Source organism: Vollenhovia emeryi, unplaced genomic scaffold (assembly GCF_000949405.1).
Source record: "Vollenhovia emeryi isolate VEMERY1.0 unplaced genomic scaffold, V.emery_V1.0 DF939183.1, whole genome shotgun sequence".
Lineage (NCBI taxonomy): Eukaryota > Metazoa > Arthropoda > Insecta > Hymenoptera > Formicidae > Vollenhovia > Vollenhovia emeryi.
In genome coordinates this window covers 314,300-334,892 of record NW_011967183.1, presented here as the reverse complement: position 1 = coordinate 334,892, position 20,593 = coordinate 314,300, and the positions used below count along the sequence as shown (strand labels likewise).

Below are 20,593 nucleotides of genomic sequence, written 5' to 3'. Positions count from 1 at the left end.
AGCTTAGATTCATCCCTTGTCTCTTTCTCATAGTTAAGCGTTAGAGATACCCGGGCCTTACAGAGAATTGTCTCACAGTTTTCACAACTATTGCATCCGTGCGTTTTCAATTTCCACGATCCCATATATTTTCACTCAACCGGTTAGAATAAAAAATACACAAGCAGTATTTTATATATTGACGCTTTATTAGCATGTAACTTGACTCAACATATATTTAAAGGATATTACAATCGCGTGACTTCGGAGTTATTGATAGCCCGTAGTTTTCCGTCGGAATGACTAGACCGTCGGTGTCTGACTTGCGCGTGAGTCGGCGGGACGTATCCCGCCGCCTCGTCGGCGCGTTTATGCTTATCCAGCGGGACGAATCGCGAGCCAGGTCCACCGCCACCACCGCCGCCGTCCAGACACTCGCAGCTCAGACTCGCCTGGTCCAAGTCGCCTTGGTAATGTCCCGGTGGGATCAGCAAGCTCTCCGTCGACTTGGTCGGCTGGAAGTGTCTGCTGACTGTCGAGCTCGTTGCCGTAGAGTACACGGTGCTGCTGCTGGCACCGCTGTTCTTTCGCTGCACGGTACCGATCGGTGTCTTTGATCTGCTGGCACCACTGCCACTACCACCGCCGCCGCTGCTGTACGACCCCTTACCAGGACGTTCCGCGCTGTGGGTCTTGATGGTCACGGTATCCAAATAACCGTAACCGAAGCCGTAACCTCCGAAGGCTTTGGTAGTCAGATTATCCCAAGATTTAGGTTTAGCGTACTGAAGGCACGGCGGTGGTCGCTGGTGCACACTCGGGTCCCAGTACAGGGTGTCGGTGCTGAGGCTAGTGGAGCAGGAGGCGACGCTCTCGGCTGTCGTCGAGACGTCACTGCTGGTGATTGAATGAAGACTATGGCCGGATGTGCGAGGGCAACTATGAGTGTTAGGCTGCTGCTGCTGCGACTGTTGCTGCGACTGTTGCTCTCGTTGTCCTTGAACGTGATGGTGCTGCATGTTGGCTTGCTGCTGCTGTTGCTGTTGCTGCTGCTGTTGTTGCTGCTGCTGTTGAAGGAGAGCCTGCTCGTGGCGGGCGCGTCGTTGTTTCTCCCGGCGTCGACGACTAGGCACGCAATTCGGATCGCAGCAGGGACTGGCGAGATCATAAGCATCTAGACTAACGCTGTCGGACTGCTCTCGGCGGCGATTCGCGCTGGAGATGCAAGCGACGCAGAGACTATTTTGGGGGGCCGAATGTAACGACGGTCCTTCAGCAGCAGCGGACGATTGCGGCTGTGGCAGCTGCTGGCAGGACTGCTTGTGAGATTTGCTCTTCGCGGGTGTACCCATCATACCGTTTGTCTGATGGTAACTGTGGCGCAAGGAGGTCACCGCGGATTCGCTCGATATCTTCGAGAGGAAGTGATGATGGTCGCTGCGAGAACGAGGCGGTCCGACTGTTACGAGGCAAGCGGCACTGCGTGGTATAAGACACGGCCGCCCATCCGCGAACTGAAAGATATGCCTACGTTCAGACTTGAGTCGCAAGTCTAATGTAGAAATGCTTAAAAATCTTATTGCACAGTTACATGACTATTGGAATAATTGTAGATGCGATTAAAATTATTGTAGAATATTTGGAAGCTTTACTGTACGCGTAGTGACGATGTTTTGTTTCTTATTACAGAAATATAAATAGCGGCTACCACGTTATAAAGCAGAAGGTGTTCGGTGGAGGTTGCCGGCCGGCAGCATTGAATCGTGGAAGAGTTGAAGCTGGAAGAGGGCGACGGCTGATTGGGATTAGTGCCGATGCTGTTAGGCGTTCTTTTGCGCGCTGGCAGTGAATGGGTCTTCCATCGTCCCATTAAAATAGACCGTTCTCTCTCGCACAATCTCTCCAGTTCGCCCAGGCGAGATTGGAGGGCGCGTTGTAACTCGATGTAACGCATATGTAATTCCACCTGGAATCAACTTGCGTTTTAGCCAGGCCCGCTGAGGTCCAATGTGCGTTGTCGGTCAGATTAGGAAAGGATCGCGTTGAAACTGCAAGATCGCGAAAACCGTCCGACGACAATCGGATTTTTTTCGCTTACCTTTCTGACGCAATCTTCGAACGACACGACCATCCGCATTCTGGTATCACAGTTCTTGATGAAGTTCACCAGGGTCTTGTGATCGGCCCTGTCCATCTCGTGGCCGTTTATAGAGAGTATCACGTCACCTTCCCGCATACCAGCTTTGAATGCTGGCCCGTCGTATTCCACGTAATCCACGTAAGTTACCATCTCGATTTCCTGCTCCCTCTTGTAATGTATTCCGTAGCTCTGTTGAATCGACCAAGATTAAATTATTAGTAGTTTACTTAATTGTAAATAAAATACGCTTAATTTGTTTCCTTTGAATTTTTAGAACTCTAGATTACGCGAATCTTTTAGAGCAGAACTTAAGGATAGAACGAGCGGTCGTAGGCTCCGTTGGGGAAGTCGGGAGATATCACGTATCTTGTATGATGTAGTATAATAGATCAGCATCACCTGTAACGTGAAACCGTACGTGCCGTTCTTCTTCTCGACTATGATCGTCCGGCGTCGTCTGTCCTCGTCAGCGCGTGCAACCCTATCGGACTTAGTTCTCTCAAGAACAGCCTGAGGAGAAAAAAAATGCTTATCGCTAGATTTATAACGTTGACTTGTCCGTTTGGTATACAATTTTATAATAAATCCGATAAACGAAAAATTATAGTAAGCGCCGTTGTGCGACGAGACGAGATTCTCGCGATCTCTAAAAGCGAAAGACGAATAAACGGAGGAATATGCAGGTAATAATTTAAAAATCAGGTGAACGTTTGATCAGGTCGATGATACGTCGATGCGAATAACAACTCCTCCATTTTCTTCCCGGTTGAATTGGATGCCGCGGGGCGCAGGAGAATAGGCGGAAGCGACTCGAGGATAATTACACATTCGACGACGCCGCTCCATTCCTCCTCGTCGCTGTTATCGACACCGGTTGTCCGCCGTTGCCCGGTGCCGGCGGTGCCCGTGTTCTGCGGCGAGCTGTTCATGATCGCGCGAGGACGTCTGTGGTGAGCACCCGGGTCGCTGCCGTTGCTGGGGTGCCATCAACACCACGGACAGGTGCCTCCACCGGGATTCGGCGAAGGGCCAACACGCGTCCCGACGCCGCACGACGCCGCGACGGCACGTCTCTGCCGCGGAGCGGTCTAGCCCGACTATCTCGTACGTTGTTCATCGCGCAGACGCGACAATATCGGCCTAGCACCCCACAGCGAGGTAAGGGGTTGGCGGGGATGAGTGCGGCGGTGTCGTCGACCGGGCCTCCCTTCCTCCTGCAGTCGCATCCCTCTGGTACCGTCGCGGCGCCCCCCGCGACGCTGGACAGGAATAAACGGAGATTTAAATACGCAGGGGCGCGCACGGATGCTGGATGAGGATCGAAACGAGGCGACGGCTATCGATCGGCCGACAGCCTTCGCTATCAAATATCTTGATTCCTGAATTTTTCACCCGTCGGTTTTTAGACACGCTCCGCGTGTCTTCTCCACTCATGTTGAATATTTGATATTTGACCGCGAGCAACTACAAGTCCGTTCTTCTTTAACGGCGCAACCACATTTTCTAACAGTTTCCTTGCTCTTGATGGTATCCCGCACACCGCGACAACACGGTGGACATTTATCTGTCTTGATGTCCCGCAGTTGTCTTGGCTGGCGTTCGTCGGCGCCAACAGAGCAGCGGATCCTCGCAGCTTCTCCGCTGCCATCGCCATTCTTGGGAGAGCACACGCATTTTACCTGTCGTCTATCCAACGCGGAAGCGATTCTCTTGCATAAATATACAGGGCTGTCATCGGCGCCCTTGAAAAGATACGGTTCCTTGTTGCGGGGGAGCTGAAATTGCGTGACAATCTTCTTGCCGAAGCACGAAGCGCGAATAAAGACCGTGACTTCGCCTACGTGTTGCCCTGTCGCTGTGGTAATTTTAAAAGCGTTCTTCATCGTTTTGTACGGATTTCGGCGCCGAGAGACGTGCGTGCCCAGCAGGCAGTTCATGAGGTCGTGAAGTTGGATCTGGTGAGTGCCTACGTCAAAGAATACGCCTTTATAATATTTCAATGAAACGCCAGTCTCTTGATAGAGTCTGATAACGAGGTGGCCCTTACAGAAAAGTACGAGCGAATAATTACTAGAAAATTACTGTATGTCAGTAATTGAACGTTAATTAACGTAAAAGTAACGAAATAATTACTTATAGAAAATTACCGCACGTCAGTAGTTTCTAATTATTCAATACTGATACACAGTAATTTTCTAGTAAGTGTTCTAGTCTAATTATTCTGTTACTTTTTTTGTATGAGGAAAGAAAGATAATAAAATTAAGTAGGCAAAAATACACAGACCGATTAGCATGACGTCTGGCAAAACTCCTGGCGGTAGTTCCTTGTAAACGGACATTGTTATGGGGAAGTTGCACAATGGTTTTCGCAGGACATTGTCGGGAAGCGCGAATAAGCAGGACTTGCCCTTTTGGAAGACTTGTGATCCACTGTGGATGCAAGCGCAAGATTCCGTCGGCGTTTCTTCGTAGATTTTGATAGGGGGCAGGTTCAATATCTGTAACGATTATTACAATAATATTAGCGAATTAATAAACGGATTAATAAGTACGGAGCTTTTACTTGGAAGGAGACGCATGTTCTGGCCGGCAATATCTCGTCGTAGATCGCCCGTATTGTAGGAATATTGACTGTATCGACTAAGAATTCTATCAAAATTAGTTGCCCTCCTTCCATTAGTTTATCTTTCCGTTATATCTTTCTGTGTAAGTTAATTAAGAGATTGGGCTTGACGCAACATCTATTTATATTTTAATGGAACTCTTTTTAATGGAAAATCAACAGCTTTGTTTGATTGTAGATTGCACTTTGCCAATTTTCTTGTTGTTTACATCACTTTAATTAATTTTGACCGCCATTGATGGTAAAAGATTTTAGGTTGACAATTATACAAATTATATACTGAAGTACGTTACGATTTAAATTTAAAAAGCTAAGTTCTCGATATTAGGAGAACATAATTTGTGAAACAATTTACTTGACTTTGATTTCAGGAGGTCCATTCTTGCAACACTGTAAAAATATTAAAAGTGAGCGGCTTTCTCTTTCTAAGGGGACAATTAGAAAGAGACAAAGCCGCTCACTTTTAGCATTTGCACTGTAGTGTAAGATACAGAATTGACCCCCAGATCTTGTATAATTTGCCCGTATAACGATATTTCTTTTTCTTATGCTTACTGCAATAATTTGTACAAAGAAACACGGTTGAATATACACACGTTTATTGCACAACAGTTGTATCAAAAATTCGAAAATTGGTAATAGGAAAAATATCGTCGTAAACACCGCGAAATAAATCCCTCGGAATGAATTCGAACTCATTAGGACTTGAATAATGAAGCGCGTCATTTCTTCTTCTTAATCTTCTTCTTCTTCTTCTTAATCTCCTTCGGCAGTTCCTCGTCATGCCCCTCTGTCTGTGCATCCCTGGTCTCATATCTAATCGGGGGTCTTCTTTCAGGTCCTTTCGGGGTTTTCATCTCTAGCTGTATGTCAGATTTCTCGCCGACGCCGACGAGGCCTTTCTTACCGATTCTCAAAACAAAAATATCATGGTCGGGATCCGGTGGCTCGTCCGGTTTTGTTGCGGCAGACTCTGCGGCGACTGTCACCGTGGGCTTCTTCCTGCCATTACCGTCGCCGCTGTCAAAGAGACCGGATACTTTGAGGACCACCGGCTTGCCGCAAGGCTGGGACGGACTATATTGGACAGGGCTCTTCGATAGCTGAAAAATTAGAGTTGACCTTAGACTCGTCTAATCAACCAGTTATTTCCTTCTCAAGTACGTACTCCAGTCTTTAATTTCCTTTCGCCCATCCTATCGTCTCCTTTCTTCCTTATTTTCTCATCCCTCTCTTCGACAGCCGCCAATTTTCCGCACGGTACACAAGGATACTTCTCTGGTACACACACGGGACAAGTTATCGGCTTTCGAAGATCCTCGCAGGAATCCTCGAAGATGTCGAGGACGCGAGAGTCCACTTCGCGACACTTGTACAACAAGATCTGATCGGCCTCTTCTGTGCCGAAGACGAATGTGGAGGGGTCCTGCGCGACCGGTGCGTCAAAGTCCGTGACGATCATCTGCCCGAGGCCCGAGATTCTTACGAAGACGTCCAGATTACCCGACAAGTTGTCATTGTAAGTCAACGGCACTTGTCCGTCAAATTCCTTGGATGTCCCGACACAATTCTTCCAGTCTTGCATCATTTCCAGTCGCAAAGCCGCGTACTGACCGGACAGGTCCAGCTCGCCAGTACCCACCAGGACATCCGGCTTGACGGCGTCCGGCATCTGCTTCTTCACCGTGAGTTTCAGGATCAGTTTTACCGTACGATTCGTAACCGCCTCGGAATCGACGGCGAACAGTACTGATTTTCCAACGTTGAACACTTCGACCTCGTTAGCGACGCCGGCCTGTGCTTGGAAAAGGGGATCCACCGGAGTCACGATCAGATTCTCGTCCACGAAATCGAGAAATCCAAAGTGAACGCTGGTAGGTACGAAAAACATCTGGTTCAGCTTGGCCAGGCGGTCGCCCGACGCCTGTTTCACGTACAACTCCAACAGGAACAGATAGTGCTCCTTGCATAGCCGCGGTGGGGCTTGCTCGTTGTTGTCGTACGCGAGCGTTTGGTCCTTCCCAGTTAACATGGTCGGTCAAAATTTTCTTCCGACAATACTACATAAATAGGTTACTCTTGGTAAACGACGTTTATTTATTGACGAATTTCTTCGTTAAGTAAACAATCCGCGAAATAAAATAGCGCAAAGCGCGCAGGAAATTCACTGGAGATAAATTTTAAACCACGAGAAATTGGTTGACAGCGTTGACAGCTGCGCACGCCTAAGTTCAAGTTTTAAATCTGCCTTTTAAATCAAATGATCGATAGGGAAATGGACGAGAACATTGTAAGCATATTAATGTATCACAGACATGTGGAATTAATTAACAACTGATTACTGTTAAAAGTTAAAAGTAAATATCAGGGTTACGTTTGTAGAGGAAAGTCCCGTACTATGAGATAGACTTCTAATACGAGATAGTAGGCTTTCATCCAAATTCAAATCTTTTTTTCGCAACGTTTGCACGATCCAACAGTGAATTTTCCACTAAGGCACATTTCATTGGAAATTTTGTCGTACGACAAATTTTTTAAGCGCGTTGACTACCTACAGGCTAGAAAATTTCTAGATCCTCGAGAACTTTCTTATTCTGGAGAGAGTCAATCGACACTCTTGAAAAATTTGTACGACAAATGTAACATTAGGCTCGGGGCCTGAGTAAAGCCAACGGCACACGATACTATTTTTCCTACTGGATTGCTTACGGAAGCCAATCAGGGTTCAGCCTTAAGTCACCTGATCTAAAACTCCACATCCTTAAGCCCGTATCAGACTACGGATTGAGATTAGATTGAAATTCGATCAATCACGGTAAAGTTTACTAATCTCAAGTTTAGTAAACTTTTACTCTAATTGACCAACTTTCAATCTAATCTCAATCGCAGTCCGTAGTTTGATACGAGCTTGGTTGGTTCTCGCAAGCAATTCAGTAGGAAAAATAGTACCGCGTGCCGTTGGCTCAAGTCGCAAGACATCAGGCTTGTTTTCTATTCCTACACTGGTGAACTGGTGCAGTAAATTAGAGTGAGACAAGCAAATTTTTTCTCATTCTAGCTTACTGCGCTAGCTCACCAGTGCAGGAACAGAAAACAAACCTATTGTCTTGAGCCCAAGGAACAATGAAAAGTCAAGATGACGTCAATTTGATGTCATATTGACCAAAGTGTGACATAAATTTGGTCAACGACATCAAATTGACGTCACCTTGACTTTTCATTTTTCTTGGGAAGAGTACAAGACGGCCATTCCGCTCAGGCCCTTACAATTACGAGCGGTGAAATTGCTCTCGACAAGAGTGTGGCGTACGAATGGATCTGCGAGTTACCGCGCGTGGCTTATCCGACGCGCCAGCGAAACCGTCGCACAAGCCCTCTTATCGTATTACCCGGCGTAATAACCCGGATATTTAATTTCAGGCACGGCCGGCGTTCTCACGCGAAACCGCCAATTCGTGGACCATTTGACCAGGCCTCGTCACGCGACCGTTTATACGCACAAGTCATCTTTTACGCGATCCTGTCCGACCGATTGGTCGTACGATCAATGTTTGATTGGACGAAATTGCGGCCCTCGCCCTGCTAAATGAGGACCAATTAATACCCCGAGACGGCCGTTCAAGTTCAGCAGAGGTACACACGCAGCTGGGCCCAAGAGACGCCCATTCTCCGGCGTCAAATAATCGAGTCGAGAACACGTGGGCCACGAGTTCCCCGGTAAGTTGGCTCAATTACGAAGCGTTACCGTCAATGCGCTCGTCTACCATTTTCCGCCGAACGTTGAAACTCACGTGTGTTCTTCTTGCAGGTCGAACGATGAGCGTTAAGTGGATCTCTCCAAGCAGAGTCTATTCGCCACGCCGTTATGAACGGCCTATATAAGGCACAGGCGTCGATTATCATTCGTCGGGGACGCGCGATAGCGAGAATCGCGTGTACCCCTCTTCGTGTTCCATGTATCGCGCGCACACAATAATGAATAACGCATGGCGCGCGTCGTCGCGGATAGCGGCATCGGCTCGCCGAATTTCATCATGCGGCCGGGCGCGCACTCGAATCGCGGAGTCCGCTAGGCCACGTGCAGGCCAGACTGTTATTGTTAGACGCCTTCGCGCGGCCGCCGTTTCTGGCGCGTCACGCGATACGGGTTTGGGTGTGTGGAAGCTCCGCAAGTTCACACCCTTCTTCTTTTTCCTCCACCGGTCTCTTCCGAGGCTCGATCTCGTGAATCTTTTCATCCGGCGCGAACTCGTGAAAAGCGGAAGATTTCATTGACGAATCTCGCTATTCGTCAACGAAACGCTTCACGAATTCACGCGAGAGGATTTACGACTGTGCTCCGGGTCTCACTCGGTTCCAGGGTGTGCGACGAGACCTGGCGAGACGAAGCGGCGGACGCGACGATTCCTGAGAGATCACGAAGGATCTGTAGCGCTCACGAGCTCACTGAAATTTCGCGCATCCGTAGAGCGCACCTAAGAATACATCTAATAGATTCGAGAGAGTATTCTCGCCTCTATATCTTTGCGGCATCCCCCGAATTTATTCCCAGAATTTACACCGTGCGGCGAAAGCGACGGAGTTCGCGGCGGAAAGAGCAATCGGCGGAAATCGATAACGGCCGAGCGACGACCTCTGCCACAAAGCCTCGGAAGATGGCGGCGGCGGCGGCAGCGGCGGCGGCGGCGGCGGCGGCGAAGACGCGGTGGTGAAGGAGGCGGCGAGCGGTGGAAAGTAGCCAAGTAATCAACTCGCGGCGGCGGCAGTCGACGGCGGTCTTTCGAACGACTCGTGGAACCGCGTGGGCACCGTATGAGAACCGCGCGCTCCGTAACTCGCGTACGGACAGGCCTGCGCCCAGGAATGAGGTAACCGCGGCGACGGGCTCGATTCTTAGGCGTTCTCGGCACGTAGAGACTATCACCCGGCGAGCGGCTCGGCACACAGGTGAGCGTTCCGCGTTCCGCGTCGATCGATCCTTCGATTCCCGCCGTCGTGCGTCGTGGCAACAACGAATAAACGGGAAAAGCCCCCCGGCTCTCCGTCCTGTGACCCTCGGTTTTCCCGCGCCGATATTTTCGGATCGTCATGCGCACGTGAATCCTCCGCTGCGGCGATTGTGCGACGAATTCGTGGAACGGTAGTTGGATTCCGAAGCGAAAAGACGAACAGCAAGTCACGTTGCTGTATAAAAAAAAGGAGAAGATACCACGGTTGCGCGAAGCAGGCGTAATGGATCGATGTATGATTTTTTTCTGCCCCGAGTATATGCAATTCCGTTCTACGCATCTATTGCCGTTTTCTTGTAGAAGTAAAAATTGACGACTATATAAGAAGCGCAGGTAGAAATATTTCTCGCGCGGAGAGAACTTTCTCTTAAAATTTATCCTGCAAATCATCGTGGAACGGCGTGGCATTTCGAAGAGTTCTATGAGGAGTTTAGTGAGATTTTACCGTGCATTTTACTAGTGGAACGTGTGGCGAAATTTCAGAGAACTCTCCTAAAGTTGTTCAAAATGCCACGTTGTCCCACGATTGCATGATCTTCGGGGTAAATTTTAAGAGAAAATTCTCCCCGGGTGCACGAAAAGTTTCTCCCGCGCTTGTGATTTGCATGTTCATACAATATTGCAAATTACGTACCTACATTCGTCGTTATATACTTTTGCCAACGTTAATGTTGCCGCAGCGCTGCAATTATTTGTGACATTATCGCCATTACATAATGTATGTACACAAGTAATGGAAGATATAATCTATTCGCCCATATCTCAAGTACTTCCCGATTATGTACCGCCAAAATGAGTCACGGGTATATCGAGTATTTCCTTAAGCTCGACAGCTGCTCGCGAAAGAAGTCACGGCACATGGAGTAGCCGCGACTTGTATGGCCACGGCGTCTCGTATCTTGCACGCCAGTACATTCGGTATGATGTAACGGAGCGCTGATATTTCGGACGGTCGCCGGTAGCCGCTCGGCCATGCCTCCTCGGCGGGCGTCATGGAAAAAGAGCGGCGTTATCGCTCGGCAAATTTAACGAAACGTAATAAATTGACACAGGTGTGACCGGACGAGCCGGATGTGCGGGCGGAAAGAAGAGATAGCGGCGGCTTTCGTGAGGCAGGTAGCGGCTTTCGGAGCCAGGTGGTAAACCAGTTTAGCGGTTCTCATATTGTGTCAACACTCGTGCTTCCACGAAGGATGATATCTAACATCGCCGTTAGATCTTCTCGCGATCTCGCACAATCCCGTCGCATTCCGCGGATATTCACTTTCCGCATTTTGCCGTTGTCGGTAATGCGCTAACACGTTTCTTTTTTTTTTAAGTGTGAAATATCACACCGGCGCGGACCATGAGCAATGTTGTGACCGATTCGAAGACGCGCGGGGCGAATTTGCTGATTCGCAACATCTGAAACGGTAATGCGAAAACCGATATGTCGCATTCCTGCGGGGAAAAGTAAAGTGCCCGCGGAGCGGGTCCGATTTCATCCTTCTCCAAGAAATCGAGTCCTACGGCGCACTAAATTCTCGCGTGGTCTTTTGTCCTATAAATGTCATCGAGTCCGGCATTCATCGAATATATTTAGCGTCTCCCTGTACAGGTATCTTTAGCTCCAAAGTGCCTCGTGTCGTCTGGATCTTATCTATATCGTGAAATATTCCTCACGACTTCCTCAAACGTTCCGCGAGCTCCAACTTTTATCATGTCGATAGAAATAGTGACCGGCGAGTTGGGCCAGTTTTGAGGGGGTAAACCGCCGAGGGCATTGTGGCGTACAGATTTTGCGTATTGCTAGGCATTTTTGGGGCATTGGCAGGTGTTATTTGGCCTTGCTGGGACATTATAAAAAATCTAAAAAGATAAAATAAGATAAAGTAATGCCCACTGGGCACTAGTAGGCGTACATCATTTTGGTCAGCGGTTTACCCCTCGGTCAGTTTTGTTGCCCGTCGCGAGAAAAACTGACGGCAGTCGTTACTTATCACGGAAAGAACTAGTGTAGCTGCCGTAGCTAAAAATCGCACGCGGCAACTAAATTTCAGTTGTAGAATACGGACAGCTAATATTTAGTTGCGGTGCTAAATATTTTGCCACTGTGCCTGTTCTGTCGGACGCGACAGCAAGCCGTTTCCTGTGGTGTAGAAATTTCTAGTTGTGGCAGCAAAATATTTTCAGCAAACCACGATCAGCTACGGTAGCGAAAATTTTCCTTTCGGTGTATAAACACTTGAGGAATCAATGCAGTTTACGCAGCTCCAATACTGACCTGTGTTGTTGTGCGTGTGTATATATATTTCACCTAGATAGCTCCCGGCGTTCGCCTCGTTTTTTTTTCCCCACTCATTGTCAGTTCGACGGTTTATGAACCGTTTATCGTTGACCCGTTGGCGCGCAGTAGAATCGAAAGCTTTCAATCGCGGAGAGCGGCAACCCTTCGAGCGGTAACTTCTGATAACTGGAACAGATAGTCACCATGTCGACTTGCGGTTTCTCAAGGACGTTATTTGCAATTTGATTACAGTTTTGCTGGATTATCAACCGGTTCCTTATCGCGACACTCTGTGCTTATTCTCAAATTATACTTTCAAGAAGAATTTTATTTAAATAAAAATAGAAGTAACGATAGAAGTAGAAGAAAGTCGCCTATTATGGGATAGCGGGATTTCTGTTAAATTAAATAGGCGTCATCGGTTGATTCCACCATGAATTTATTGCCCTTGGAGCGAAACTGTTTAGTGGAGAATTCATTGCCAGACTGTGTAATTGTTGCGAAAATAGATCTGCGGTTGAATTTGGATGTTGAAAACCTGCTATCTCGTATTAGAAACCTATCTCATCATGGAGGACTTCCCTCTATCACAGGCGACGCGTGTAGATAATAAGTAAACTTGGCCGGTTCATTTGGAACTTATTTTTACGCAATATTTTGTCCATTTTGTCCATTTTGTCCGCGGCCATTTAAAATGCAATTATTCAGACAATTATTTCAATCATCAAAGTCACTTAAATGTTCAGTTGCGCGTGCGTAGTCGCCGTTTTATTCTACGACAACCAGTATTACGCTACGTAAGTGTTCGCGTGTTAAACACATGCGACCTCAAGTTTTTTTTTGCGGTTTTACGCAAACGGTTATCATATTTCTCGCGGCCGAACGATGAACGAGTGGTAGGACAGGCTGCGGAAGATTCTCTCGCGATTTTGAACAGCTCGCGCTCCGCTCTGCGCGCCTAAAATTAATCTCCTTTTCAAAACTTGGCGACAAGAGCGTGAGCGCCACGTGCCATTAAATCCACCTTGGTTCTACAGAAATTGTGCGTTTTTTTTCGCTGGCCAACTGGAAGGGGGTCAGATCAGGGTTGATCGCGTTTTAGGTGCAAAATTAACCGCAATTAATAGGAAGTTAAGCCGTAGGTTTAACGACCGACCTAGCAATTGCCGAGCGGGTAAAAGAATCAGCTAATGACACGTTAATTGTTCAGACTTATTACGGCAATTTGGACAGCTCCGCTCTCGTTGTCTGCTCTCGTGCCTCTCGTAACTCATCTCTTTCTTCACTAGGTCGCCCGCATAACAATGAGCTCTTTCGATATCGCATTGAGACGAATAAGACAATCGGCCTAATCTCGGGTCGGATCGGACGCGTGCTCTGTGGTACACCAGATACGCTTAGACCGCGGACCTTGTTCTACAACCTGGAGCTTTCTATTCCGTCATGAGCCGGCCAAGGATCCGTCGCAATTTTTCCGCGCATATCGACCTCTAATTATCTCCCGTCTGATTATCTCGCGGGTTTAAATGCCATTTGATGTAGAGTTCCGGCCGGATCATGTTCGGATAATGGGCGAGCACAAACAACGGGGATAAGATCAATGCCGATTACGACGGCGTTGGGTAATCATATGTACTTTCGGCAAGTGTATATCGATATCAAATCACCTAACTAAAGCAAATAAGTTGATAAATACGCTTCCGTCCGTTCGCTCACGCAGGACGTTAATCGAAAGGAGACGGAAAGACGTCCGGGAACGTTGAAAATAGAGTAGAGTTCGGAGGGTTGCCTCGCCGGCGATTAGTGAGTCGTTCTTGCCACTATTTTTACCCTCGATCCTAATATCCGAACTTATACTCGACGGCCAGCAGCTGCTATCGTAACGGTGCATTACCGATTCTACCGTCAAGGCTTTGCGAGTGCGTTGCGGAGGGATGCGATTTCAACGTGAAGAATATATCAGTTCGTTTTAACTGGAGTCCCTCCAATCAGAGTCCGGCCGACAGGCCAGTTTCGGCAAAATGATGCGAGAGAGAAAGAACAGCACATGCTGTTTGTAGAGTGAGAGGAAATGTCGACTGATCTCTTTCGCAAGGTCGTATCTCAATTTTACATTTTTTTACGATTTTTCTGCTCAAACACTCATTTAGGACCAGAATGAGCGTTTAAAGAGAAAAGCCGGAAATTGCGTAAAATTGAGATGCGACCTTGCGAAAGAGATCGGTCGATATGTTTCTTTCTCCCTCGCATCATTTTGCCGAAACTGGCCGGACTCTGGTTAAAAGGACTCTAGTTCTAACGTACATGGGAAATATTTGCAATCTTCACCGCGAACTCTTCCATCTCTGTTCGATTCTGTGTGCTATACACGTTATCTGTTCATTAATTATCCTTGGTATGTCAACATTTTAACTATTACATTAGCAAGAAGACATTGAATGGAAATGACGATGATTATAATTAAAAAATAAGTAATAATGACTCGCAGAAAAGCCCAAGAACATTCGCGTATTTTAATTCTCAGAAAAATTGTTACTCGCGAAAGATCTTTCAAGAGAACGTCGTTTTGTAAGAAATTCTCTACATGGAGAGAATTCTCTTACAGTTTATCCTGAAAATCATGTAATCGTGAGACAACACGGCATTTCGACGAGTTTTTTTTATATTTTGACCATACCTTTTACTAGTAATTATACTTCGTATGGTAAAATTTCAACAAACTTTCATAAAGCTCTTCGAAATGCCATGTTGCCCCACGATTACTTGACTTTCAGGGTAAATTTTAAAAGAAGATTCTCTCCGTGTACTCTGGAAAGCCCGAGCGCGCCACTCCTTCGTCTCCCATCTGCCCTTTGCCTCTTCTAATAATTAAAGTGTCAGATTATCGCGTTTTATCTACGCTCGCACATACGCGCGATTGTTTACTTTCGTCCGAGTTCACGAACCCGGAAGTGGCGAAAGTGAACGCTCTTTTGTACCACATGTATGATACAATTCTGTCCAGTGTGATTAAATCGTGGCGAATTCAGCGCAAGTGTCTAATCACACTGTAATTCGATGTTCGGCAAATGAAAATGGAAATAGCCATTTTTCGCTGAATACTCAATCGCCATGCTTTAAACTTCCCTCCAGTTTAATATTTGTGTGTTTATCTTTTTTAGTGCAAACTTAATTTTCTTTTAAAACCGAAAATTACGACAATGACGAGAGTCAATGGTGACAAGTGCGAAAGAATAATGGTAGCGAGTCAATAATATCTTTTGCGATAAGGCGTAACGAACACATCTATCAGAAATAACTGAAAACGTGGGACTGAAAATCGTAGCAACTTTGCATAAGCAATTTACACATCTATTCACTTGTCACAAGTAACAAATAACGATACTGCAGATTGTAGCCCTGGAGTTATCGTACGTGCGCCGGTTTTTCGCCTTTACATCACAAAAGTCTCAAAGTTGAAGGTCACGCTTCGGAAGATAAGAATTTACGTAATAAGACAGACCTGAGTATGGCATTTATATATAATTGGAATCGGCAGGAATTCTGTTTATTAACTTACCGCGTATCGAGACTGCAATATTTTAAAGATGTGCAACAACGTCAACATAATGCAATACCAGAGGAGATAAAGTGTACAAACACAAATTACGGGATTGCGATAATGCGCTCATAAATTTGTCGAATCCACTCGAAATTTTCGCAAGGCTACGTAATCCAAGTACTGATAGTCTTTCGTATGTGTTTCAGGTGACAGATAATACATCAACACACGTGGCCACAATGGTAAGCTTCGAGCCAACACACAGCTTATCTGTGTTGTTTGCGTATATTTATAATTTATTCACGTCTTTATTTGCGTCACAATTATCTTACGCAACTGATTCCCGCTACTGATGTCATCTCATGCCATTACAATAAACACATTGCACTGTAATCTTGCTTTTAACATAGACCGACGCAAGCGAGAAGCCGCCGACAGAGTTGGATACCTTTCTGCCTCAAGATGGATCCGTTCTCAAGGACGGCGTCCTGTCCGCCAAGTAAGACACCTTGATTTCATTTGAAAACATTAACTGACAGTAGCAGAAATATCGCATATAGGTGTGCGCAGAACATAAATCACTAAGACCTTTGCATTCATTTGTATTTCAGATATAAAGTCCAAGTTGCGCCGCGCGATGTTGAGACCGCAGTGGGCGACGAAAAGAGTTTCGATCCCTTCGCGGAACGCAAGGTCGCCAATCCTACAACGTGAGAGTCAATCTTTTTCATTTTATGCATTCTCCCCGTTCTACGAAGGCCCAGTGTCGCACAAAGAATAAATACCGCACATTACGAGTTCTACATAACAGATGGTCATACATCATTAATGATATCATCCAATTAAAGTAATAATTTTATTCTCTCCTGTAATAAAGGTCAAATGGATTAGATTAAAACATGTATGTTAGACGTAAATTCCGTCCAATTTAAACTAGACGTATTATTCCTGTTAACTTTTCATTAACTTGTTTTATTTTTAACAATTTCGATAATATGATTTGATTGCCACGAGCAATTAAACCTGCACCGAGTTATGCCCGAGCAATGTATGAAAATAAAATGCCCGCAACTGATGCTAGCTCTTCGCTAGGAATACGAATGTTTGAGTGGTGAAGTACAGCTGGCATAATGTTAACATATTGTAAGTTCACAGTTAAAGAGAGAACACATCGAATGGGCATACTGTTAACAATAAGTTAGCATACGTTGTTTTCAATTTTCTCACAAATATAAACATGTTATATCTATTACATCTGGCCAAGCACTTGATGCTGGTATAATATTTGGATCATGCAAATGTTTAATTTCCGATATCAAATGCAAACAGCAGCACAATAGTCGACATAGATGCATAGCATGCTAACTTGTTAGCAACTTGTGTTCACACTGGCCATCTGGGATAGTTATTAATTTGTAACGATTCGATTAAGGTGTAAAAGCAACTATGACACTTTCAGAGATTGCGACACATTGACGCACTTACTAAAAGCCTCTCTTGGTACTGGAATACTGGCTATGCCCATAGCTTTCAAAAACTCCGGACTGCTCGTGGGTGTCTTCGCCACGATACTCGTCGCATTCGTGTGCACACATTGCGCGTACATTCTGGTGAGTTTCTAGAAAATAAGATTTAAGTATTCAGTCATGTATAGTTATTGCCGCGGATAATCTGGTTTAACGACTTTGTAAGATAAAACTGAGTAACTTATAATTTCCAGGTCAAATGTGCGCACGTTCTTTATCACAAGACCCGAAAGACGGACATGGGATTTGCTGAAGTTGCCGAGACAGCTTTCAGTATCGGACCTCCATGGGCGAAGATATTCGCGAAACCTTCCAGGTTACCAGCTTTGTTCCTCGAAAGACACAATTGATTTCTTCAGCAACTTGCTTACCTACCGCATAAATTTCCCCTTCGCTTACAGATATCTTATTCAAGTCAGTCTGTTTACCACATACTACGGTACCTGCAGCGTATACACAGTAATCGTGGCCGCTAATATCAAGCAGATCATCGAGCATTACCAGGGAGTTGATGCCGGCGACTACAACATCCGTTTACTCATCGCTTACTTGCTGGTGCCGCTGATCCTTCTCAGCTGGATACCCGACCTGAAGTATCTCGCGCCAGTTTCGATGGTAGCGAACATCTTTATGGGAACAGGACTAGGAATAACACTTTACTACCTCGTTTGGGATTTGCCACCGTTATCTTCAGTGCCTTTAGTAGCTTCGATAGAGAACTTCCCGCAGTTCTTCAGCATCACTATTTTCGCGATGGAGGCGATTGGCGTGGTGATGCCCCTAGAAAACAACATGAAGACGCCGCAGCACTTTGTGGGAATCTGTGGGGTTCTCAACAAGGGCATGTCCGGCGTTACGCTTGTATATATTCTCCTTGGGTTCCTCGGATATGTCAAGTACCAGGACGACACGATGGATACCATCACTCTAAATCTACCGACGGAAGAAATGTAAGAGTTCAAGTCGACGGAATTGTAACTTCATGCAACAACGTGTATCTTGCCTGACTTTCTCTATCTTCGTCATTGATCATTTCAGAGCGGCGCAAGTTGTGAAGATACTGATTGCTCTAGCCATCTTCTGTACCTATGGCTTACAATATTACGTGTGCCTTGATATCGTGTGGAATGGTGTAAAACATCGCTTCGAGAAGAAGCCGCTCTTAGCCAATTATATCATAAGGACGCTTCTAGTAACAGGCACAGGTACAATATCCTGAGAGATCTTATTTTTTACCTACAAATTGACGATGTACTATGGAATAATTATTCTTGTCACAGTTATCCTTGCCGTGGCAGTGCCAACGATCGCACCGTTTATCGGCTTGATTGGTGCATTTTGTTTCTCCATTTTGGGCCTCCTCTTTCCGGTTTTTATCGAGACCGTAACTTACTGGAACGTGGGCTTTGGGCCGGGGAACTGGGTAGCCTTGAAGAACGTAATTATATGCGTGATAGGCTTGATGGCGGTAGTATTTGGATCACGCATTGCTATAATGGATATAGTGAAATTGTACGCTTAATAGAAAGAGTGTTTTCCATTTTCTTTTTCATCTAATGAAAATATTTCGATGGATTTGCAATGAATTAGATTTGCCCTCGATATAACTAACGGTATTTTAGAACGAATCAAGTATCACATTATATTCGCGGGCGGATATCTTTGAGTTTCTGGACAGAATCGCTGTATTTAAACTGCGTACATTAGCTCAGATTTTTTTTATATTTCCTAACAGTAATTTTCTAAGAGGAGCATCAAAGACGTTTAGATCTATGCTGGTCCTAATAGGATTTTTTTTTAAGAATTAATATATTTTTTATTCTCTCCTACATACCTGAATAAAAAATATAGAAAATTATCAAATTTTAAAAATAACGTACGGCTATATATTATAAGGTAGAAATGAAAAACAAATATAGATTTTTAGGAGCAATGGCAGTATTCATTTAACAGGTGAGGATGCAAAGTAACGAACGATCGTGATAATAAATGATCGTGATCGTGATGTGCGAGTGTATCCTAAAGAATATGTGAAGTTTCTGTAGGAAATAATTTTTATATTATCGGAATGTTACATTATTTCATTTTTACATGAAAGTTTCGCATTTATAATTGAAATTTTAGAAATCTCAAGCTAATTTATCAAGCTAGGAAAATGCTATTTACAATCTTACTTTGAAGAAAGATATTTTAATAAAAAAACTTGTTTAGCGCATATTTTTATTAAGTTTGCTCAAATGTGCAATATAATATCAATAATGTATCAATTAAAAAAACAAATCAAAAAATATTTTTTTGAACACCATTGAAGGATTTGGAACTGCATTCCGACGAAAATCGCAGAGCTTGCATGGAATGCATGCGTGATATTTGTATGGAAAAAAAATGTTGCTCAAGCAAAGTGCTTCACGCAGTCTTCCTGCATTTAAAATTTACGTCAATATATACCTTTCGGAATTGACTACACGTAGGAAACACACACACATACACACACACACACACATATATGTGTACACTGTTCCTTTTTTTACAAGTGGTCGTTTGTATCGATATAAAATTTTTACTATTTGTAATAGAGTTTGTAACACATGGCACTGGCTGGAGTTACGTAAAATACAAATAATTTTACATTTTGTAAAGACGGTGTTTTGTTCCTCGTGTCACTCTCCGTTCATCTCACACGAGGGTTAAACCGCGGACCAAAATCACGTACATACACTAATGCCTACTAATGCATAGTTGGGCATTACTTTATCTTGTTTTATCTTATTTTATCTATGTACCGCCTCAGCATTATCTAATACCCAAAAATGCCTAGCAATGCCGCAAATCTGTATTCCACAATGCCCACAGTGGTTTACATCGACCTCAAATTTGAGCATCCAACGCTGTTGCCACAATACGAATACGTTTTATCATCCCCGAATCGTATGAGAATTAGAAGAAAAATAATTCCAATATTCTAGCAAGAAAACATTCGTTTAATCATTCTTCTCTCACAAACATACTTATCACATGAGTATCATTACAAGCTAAAATACTGAGACTACAAAGGACAGAACAGAATAGACTTTGTTCTGTGATCAATTTCCGTGTATAACAAGAGTGGGATTATGCACACTTTAGGTGTCTCATGAGCAGTCTATTAGATGATGTCCATTTAATAACGGCACAACAGTCGGAAATCATTTCTCTAGCGGCGCGTAGTTGAGTAGCTTCTCAATCAGATCCACGTGTCCAAGCAGCATCCTGCGGCAGCAGTATCTTTTCAGACCTAGCGCGTCCAAGGCGTCTCTACAACATACAAATAAATCGTAACCACATTTCCCCTGTTTCTCTCATTTCAGATATTAGCATTAGGATAACGCGCTAGACGATTATCAAGGAGAGGGAAAATGTATGGTACATAGATTTTTACGTTGTTTTTTTGCAGGAACGCCTTTCAACCGTTAGGTCATATCAGCGGGATATTTCTAAAAATTCCTTGAACTTCACGCTTAGGCTGATGG

General features: G+C 45.1%; 5 protein-coding genes and 1 long non-coding RNA gene across 7 annotated transcripts in view; 2 read left to right on the top strand and 4 right to left on the bottom strand.

Annotated features, from left to right (window-relative positions):
• Positions 1-167: 167 nt before the first annotated feature.
• On the bottom strand, positions 168-3,224 carry LOC105562781. Of its 2 annotated transcripts, none has more exons than XM_012013844.1 (5): positions 2,944-3,224; positions 2,519-2,629; positions 2,078-2,308; positions 1,688-1,945; positions 168-1,493 (listed from the first exon to the last, which is right to left on the bottom strand). In XM_012013844.1, the coding sequence occupies exons 1-5, from the start codon at positions 3,046-3,048 to the stop codon at positions 228-230; spliced, it is 1,971 nt and encodes a 656-aa protein (XP_011869234.1). In that variant the 5' UTR covers positions 3,049-3,224; the 3' UTR covers positions 168-227. The 2 variants fall into 2 exon arrangements, with proteins under 2 accessions (XP_011869234.1, XP_011869235.1); XM_012013845.1 differs by having other exon boundaries at positions 1,691-1,945; positions 2,944-3,223.
• Positions 3,225-3,350: 126 nt separating this feature from the next.
• Positions 3,351-4,882, bottom strand: LOC105562782. The gene is made up of 3 exons (XM_012013846.1): positions 4,683-4,882; positions 4,404-4,617; positions 3,351-4,085 (listed from the first exon to the last, which is right to left on the bottom strand). Exons 1-3 carry the CDS (start codon positions 4,794-4,796, stop codon positions 3,550-3,552), a joined length of 864 nt encoding a protein of 287 aa, XP_011869236.1. The 5' UTR covers positions 4,797-4,882; the 3' UTR covers positions 3,351-3,549.
• A 315-nt stretch (positions 4,883-5,197) lies between these two features.
• LOC105562875 lies at positions 5,198-6,774 on the bottom strand. The gene is made up of 2 exons (XM_012014020.1): positions 5,911-6,774; positions 5,198-5,845 (listed from the first exon to the last, which is right to left on the bottom strand). Exons 1-2 carry the CDS (start codon positions 6,772-6,774, stop codon positions 5,465-5,467), a joined length of 1,245 nt encoding a protein of 414 aa, XP_011869410.1. The 3' UTR covers positions 5,198-5,464.
• A 2,704-nt stretch (positions 6,775-9,478) lies between these two features.
• LOC105562780 (proton-coupled amino acid transporter 4) lies at positions 9,479-19,723 on the top strand. Its single transcript, XM_012013843.1, has 9 exons — positions 9,479-9,689; positions 15,765-15,800; positions 15,969-16,057; positions 16,170-16,268; positions 17,018-17,168; positions 17,279-17,400; positions 17,486-18,034; positions 18,123-18,289; positions 18,365-19,723. The coding sequence occupies exons 2-9, from the start codon at positions 15,798-15,800 to the stop codon at positions 18,604-18,606; spliced, it is 1,422 nt and encodes a 473-aa protein (XP_011869233.1). The 5' UTR covers positions 9,479-9,689; positions 15,765-15,797; the 3' UTR covers positions 18,607-19,723.
• Positions 19,724-20,044: 321 nt separating this feature from the next.
• The window catches only part of LOC105562779 (DNA-directed RNA polymerases I, II, and III subunit RPABC5), a 4,794-nt gene continuing 4,245 nt past the window's right edge, over positions 20,045-20,593 (bottom strand). The window contains exon 2 of the mRNA XM_012013841.1: positions 20,045-20,378. Within this exon, the coding sequence (XP_011869231.1) occupies positions 20,270-20,378 (109 nt within the window). The 3' untranslated portion in view covers positions 20,045-20,269. The remainder of the gene's footprint in view (positions 20,379-20,593) is intronic.
• The window catches only part of LOC105562778, a 4,258-nt gene continuing 4,052 nt past the window's right edge, over positions 20,388-20,593 (top strand). The window contains exon 1 of the long non-coding RNA XR_001008997.1: positions 20,388-20,585. This is a non-coding gene — a long non-coding RNA (uncharacterized LOC105562778). The remainder of the gene's footprint in view (positions 20,586-20,593) is intronic.

Coding starts and splice junctions, on each gene's coding strand:
- LOC105562781 (XM_012013844.1), bottom strand. CDS start 3,048: ATGAACAGCTCGCCGCAGAACACGGGCACCGCCGGCACCGGGCAACGG. Junction 2,309..2,518: donor CGTACGGTTTCACGTTACAG/GTGATGCTGATC, acceptor TCGATTCAACAG/AGCTACGGAATACATTACAA. Junction 1,946..2,077: donor TCGAAGATTGCGTCAGAAAG/GTAAGCGAAAAA, acceptor AGTTGATTCCAG/GTGGAATTACATATGCGTTA.
- LOC105562782 (XM_012013846.1), bottom strand. CDS start 4,796: ATGGAAGGAGGGCAACTAATTTTGATAGAATTCTTAGTCGATACAGTC. Junction 4,618..4,682: donor GAACATGCGTCTCCTTCCAA/GTAAAAGCTCCG, acceptor TAATCGTTACAG/ATATTGAACCTGCCCCCTAT. Junction 4,086..4,403: donor GCCAGACGTCATGCTAATCG/GTCTGTGTATTT, acceptor TCTTTGACGTAG/GCACTCACCAGATCCAACTT.
- LOC105562875 (XM_012014020.1), bottom strand. CDS start 6,774: ATGTTAACTGGGAAGGACCAAACGCTCGCGTACGACAACAACGAGCAA. Junction 5,846..5,910: donor AAAGGAAATTAAAGACTGGA/GTACGTACTTGA, acceptor CTAATTTTTCAG/CTATCGAAGAGCCCTGTCCA.
- LOC105562780 (XM_012013843.1), top strand. Junction 17,169..17,278: donor CACATTGCGCGTACATTCTG/GTGAGTTTCTAG, acceptor TATAATTTCCAG/GTCAAATGTGCGCACGTTCT. Junction 18,290..18,364: donor GCTTCTAGTAACAGGCACAG/GTACAATATCCT, acceptor TTCTTGTCACAG/TTATCCTTGCCGTGGCAGTG.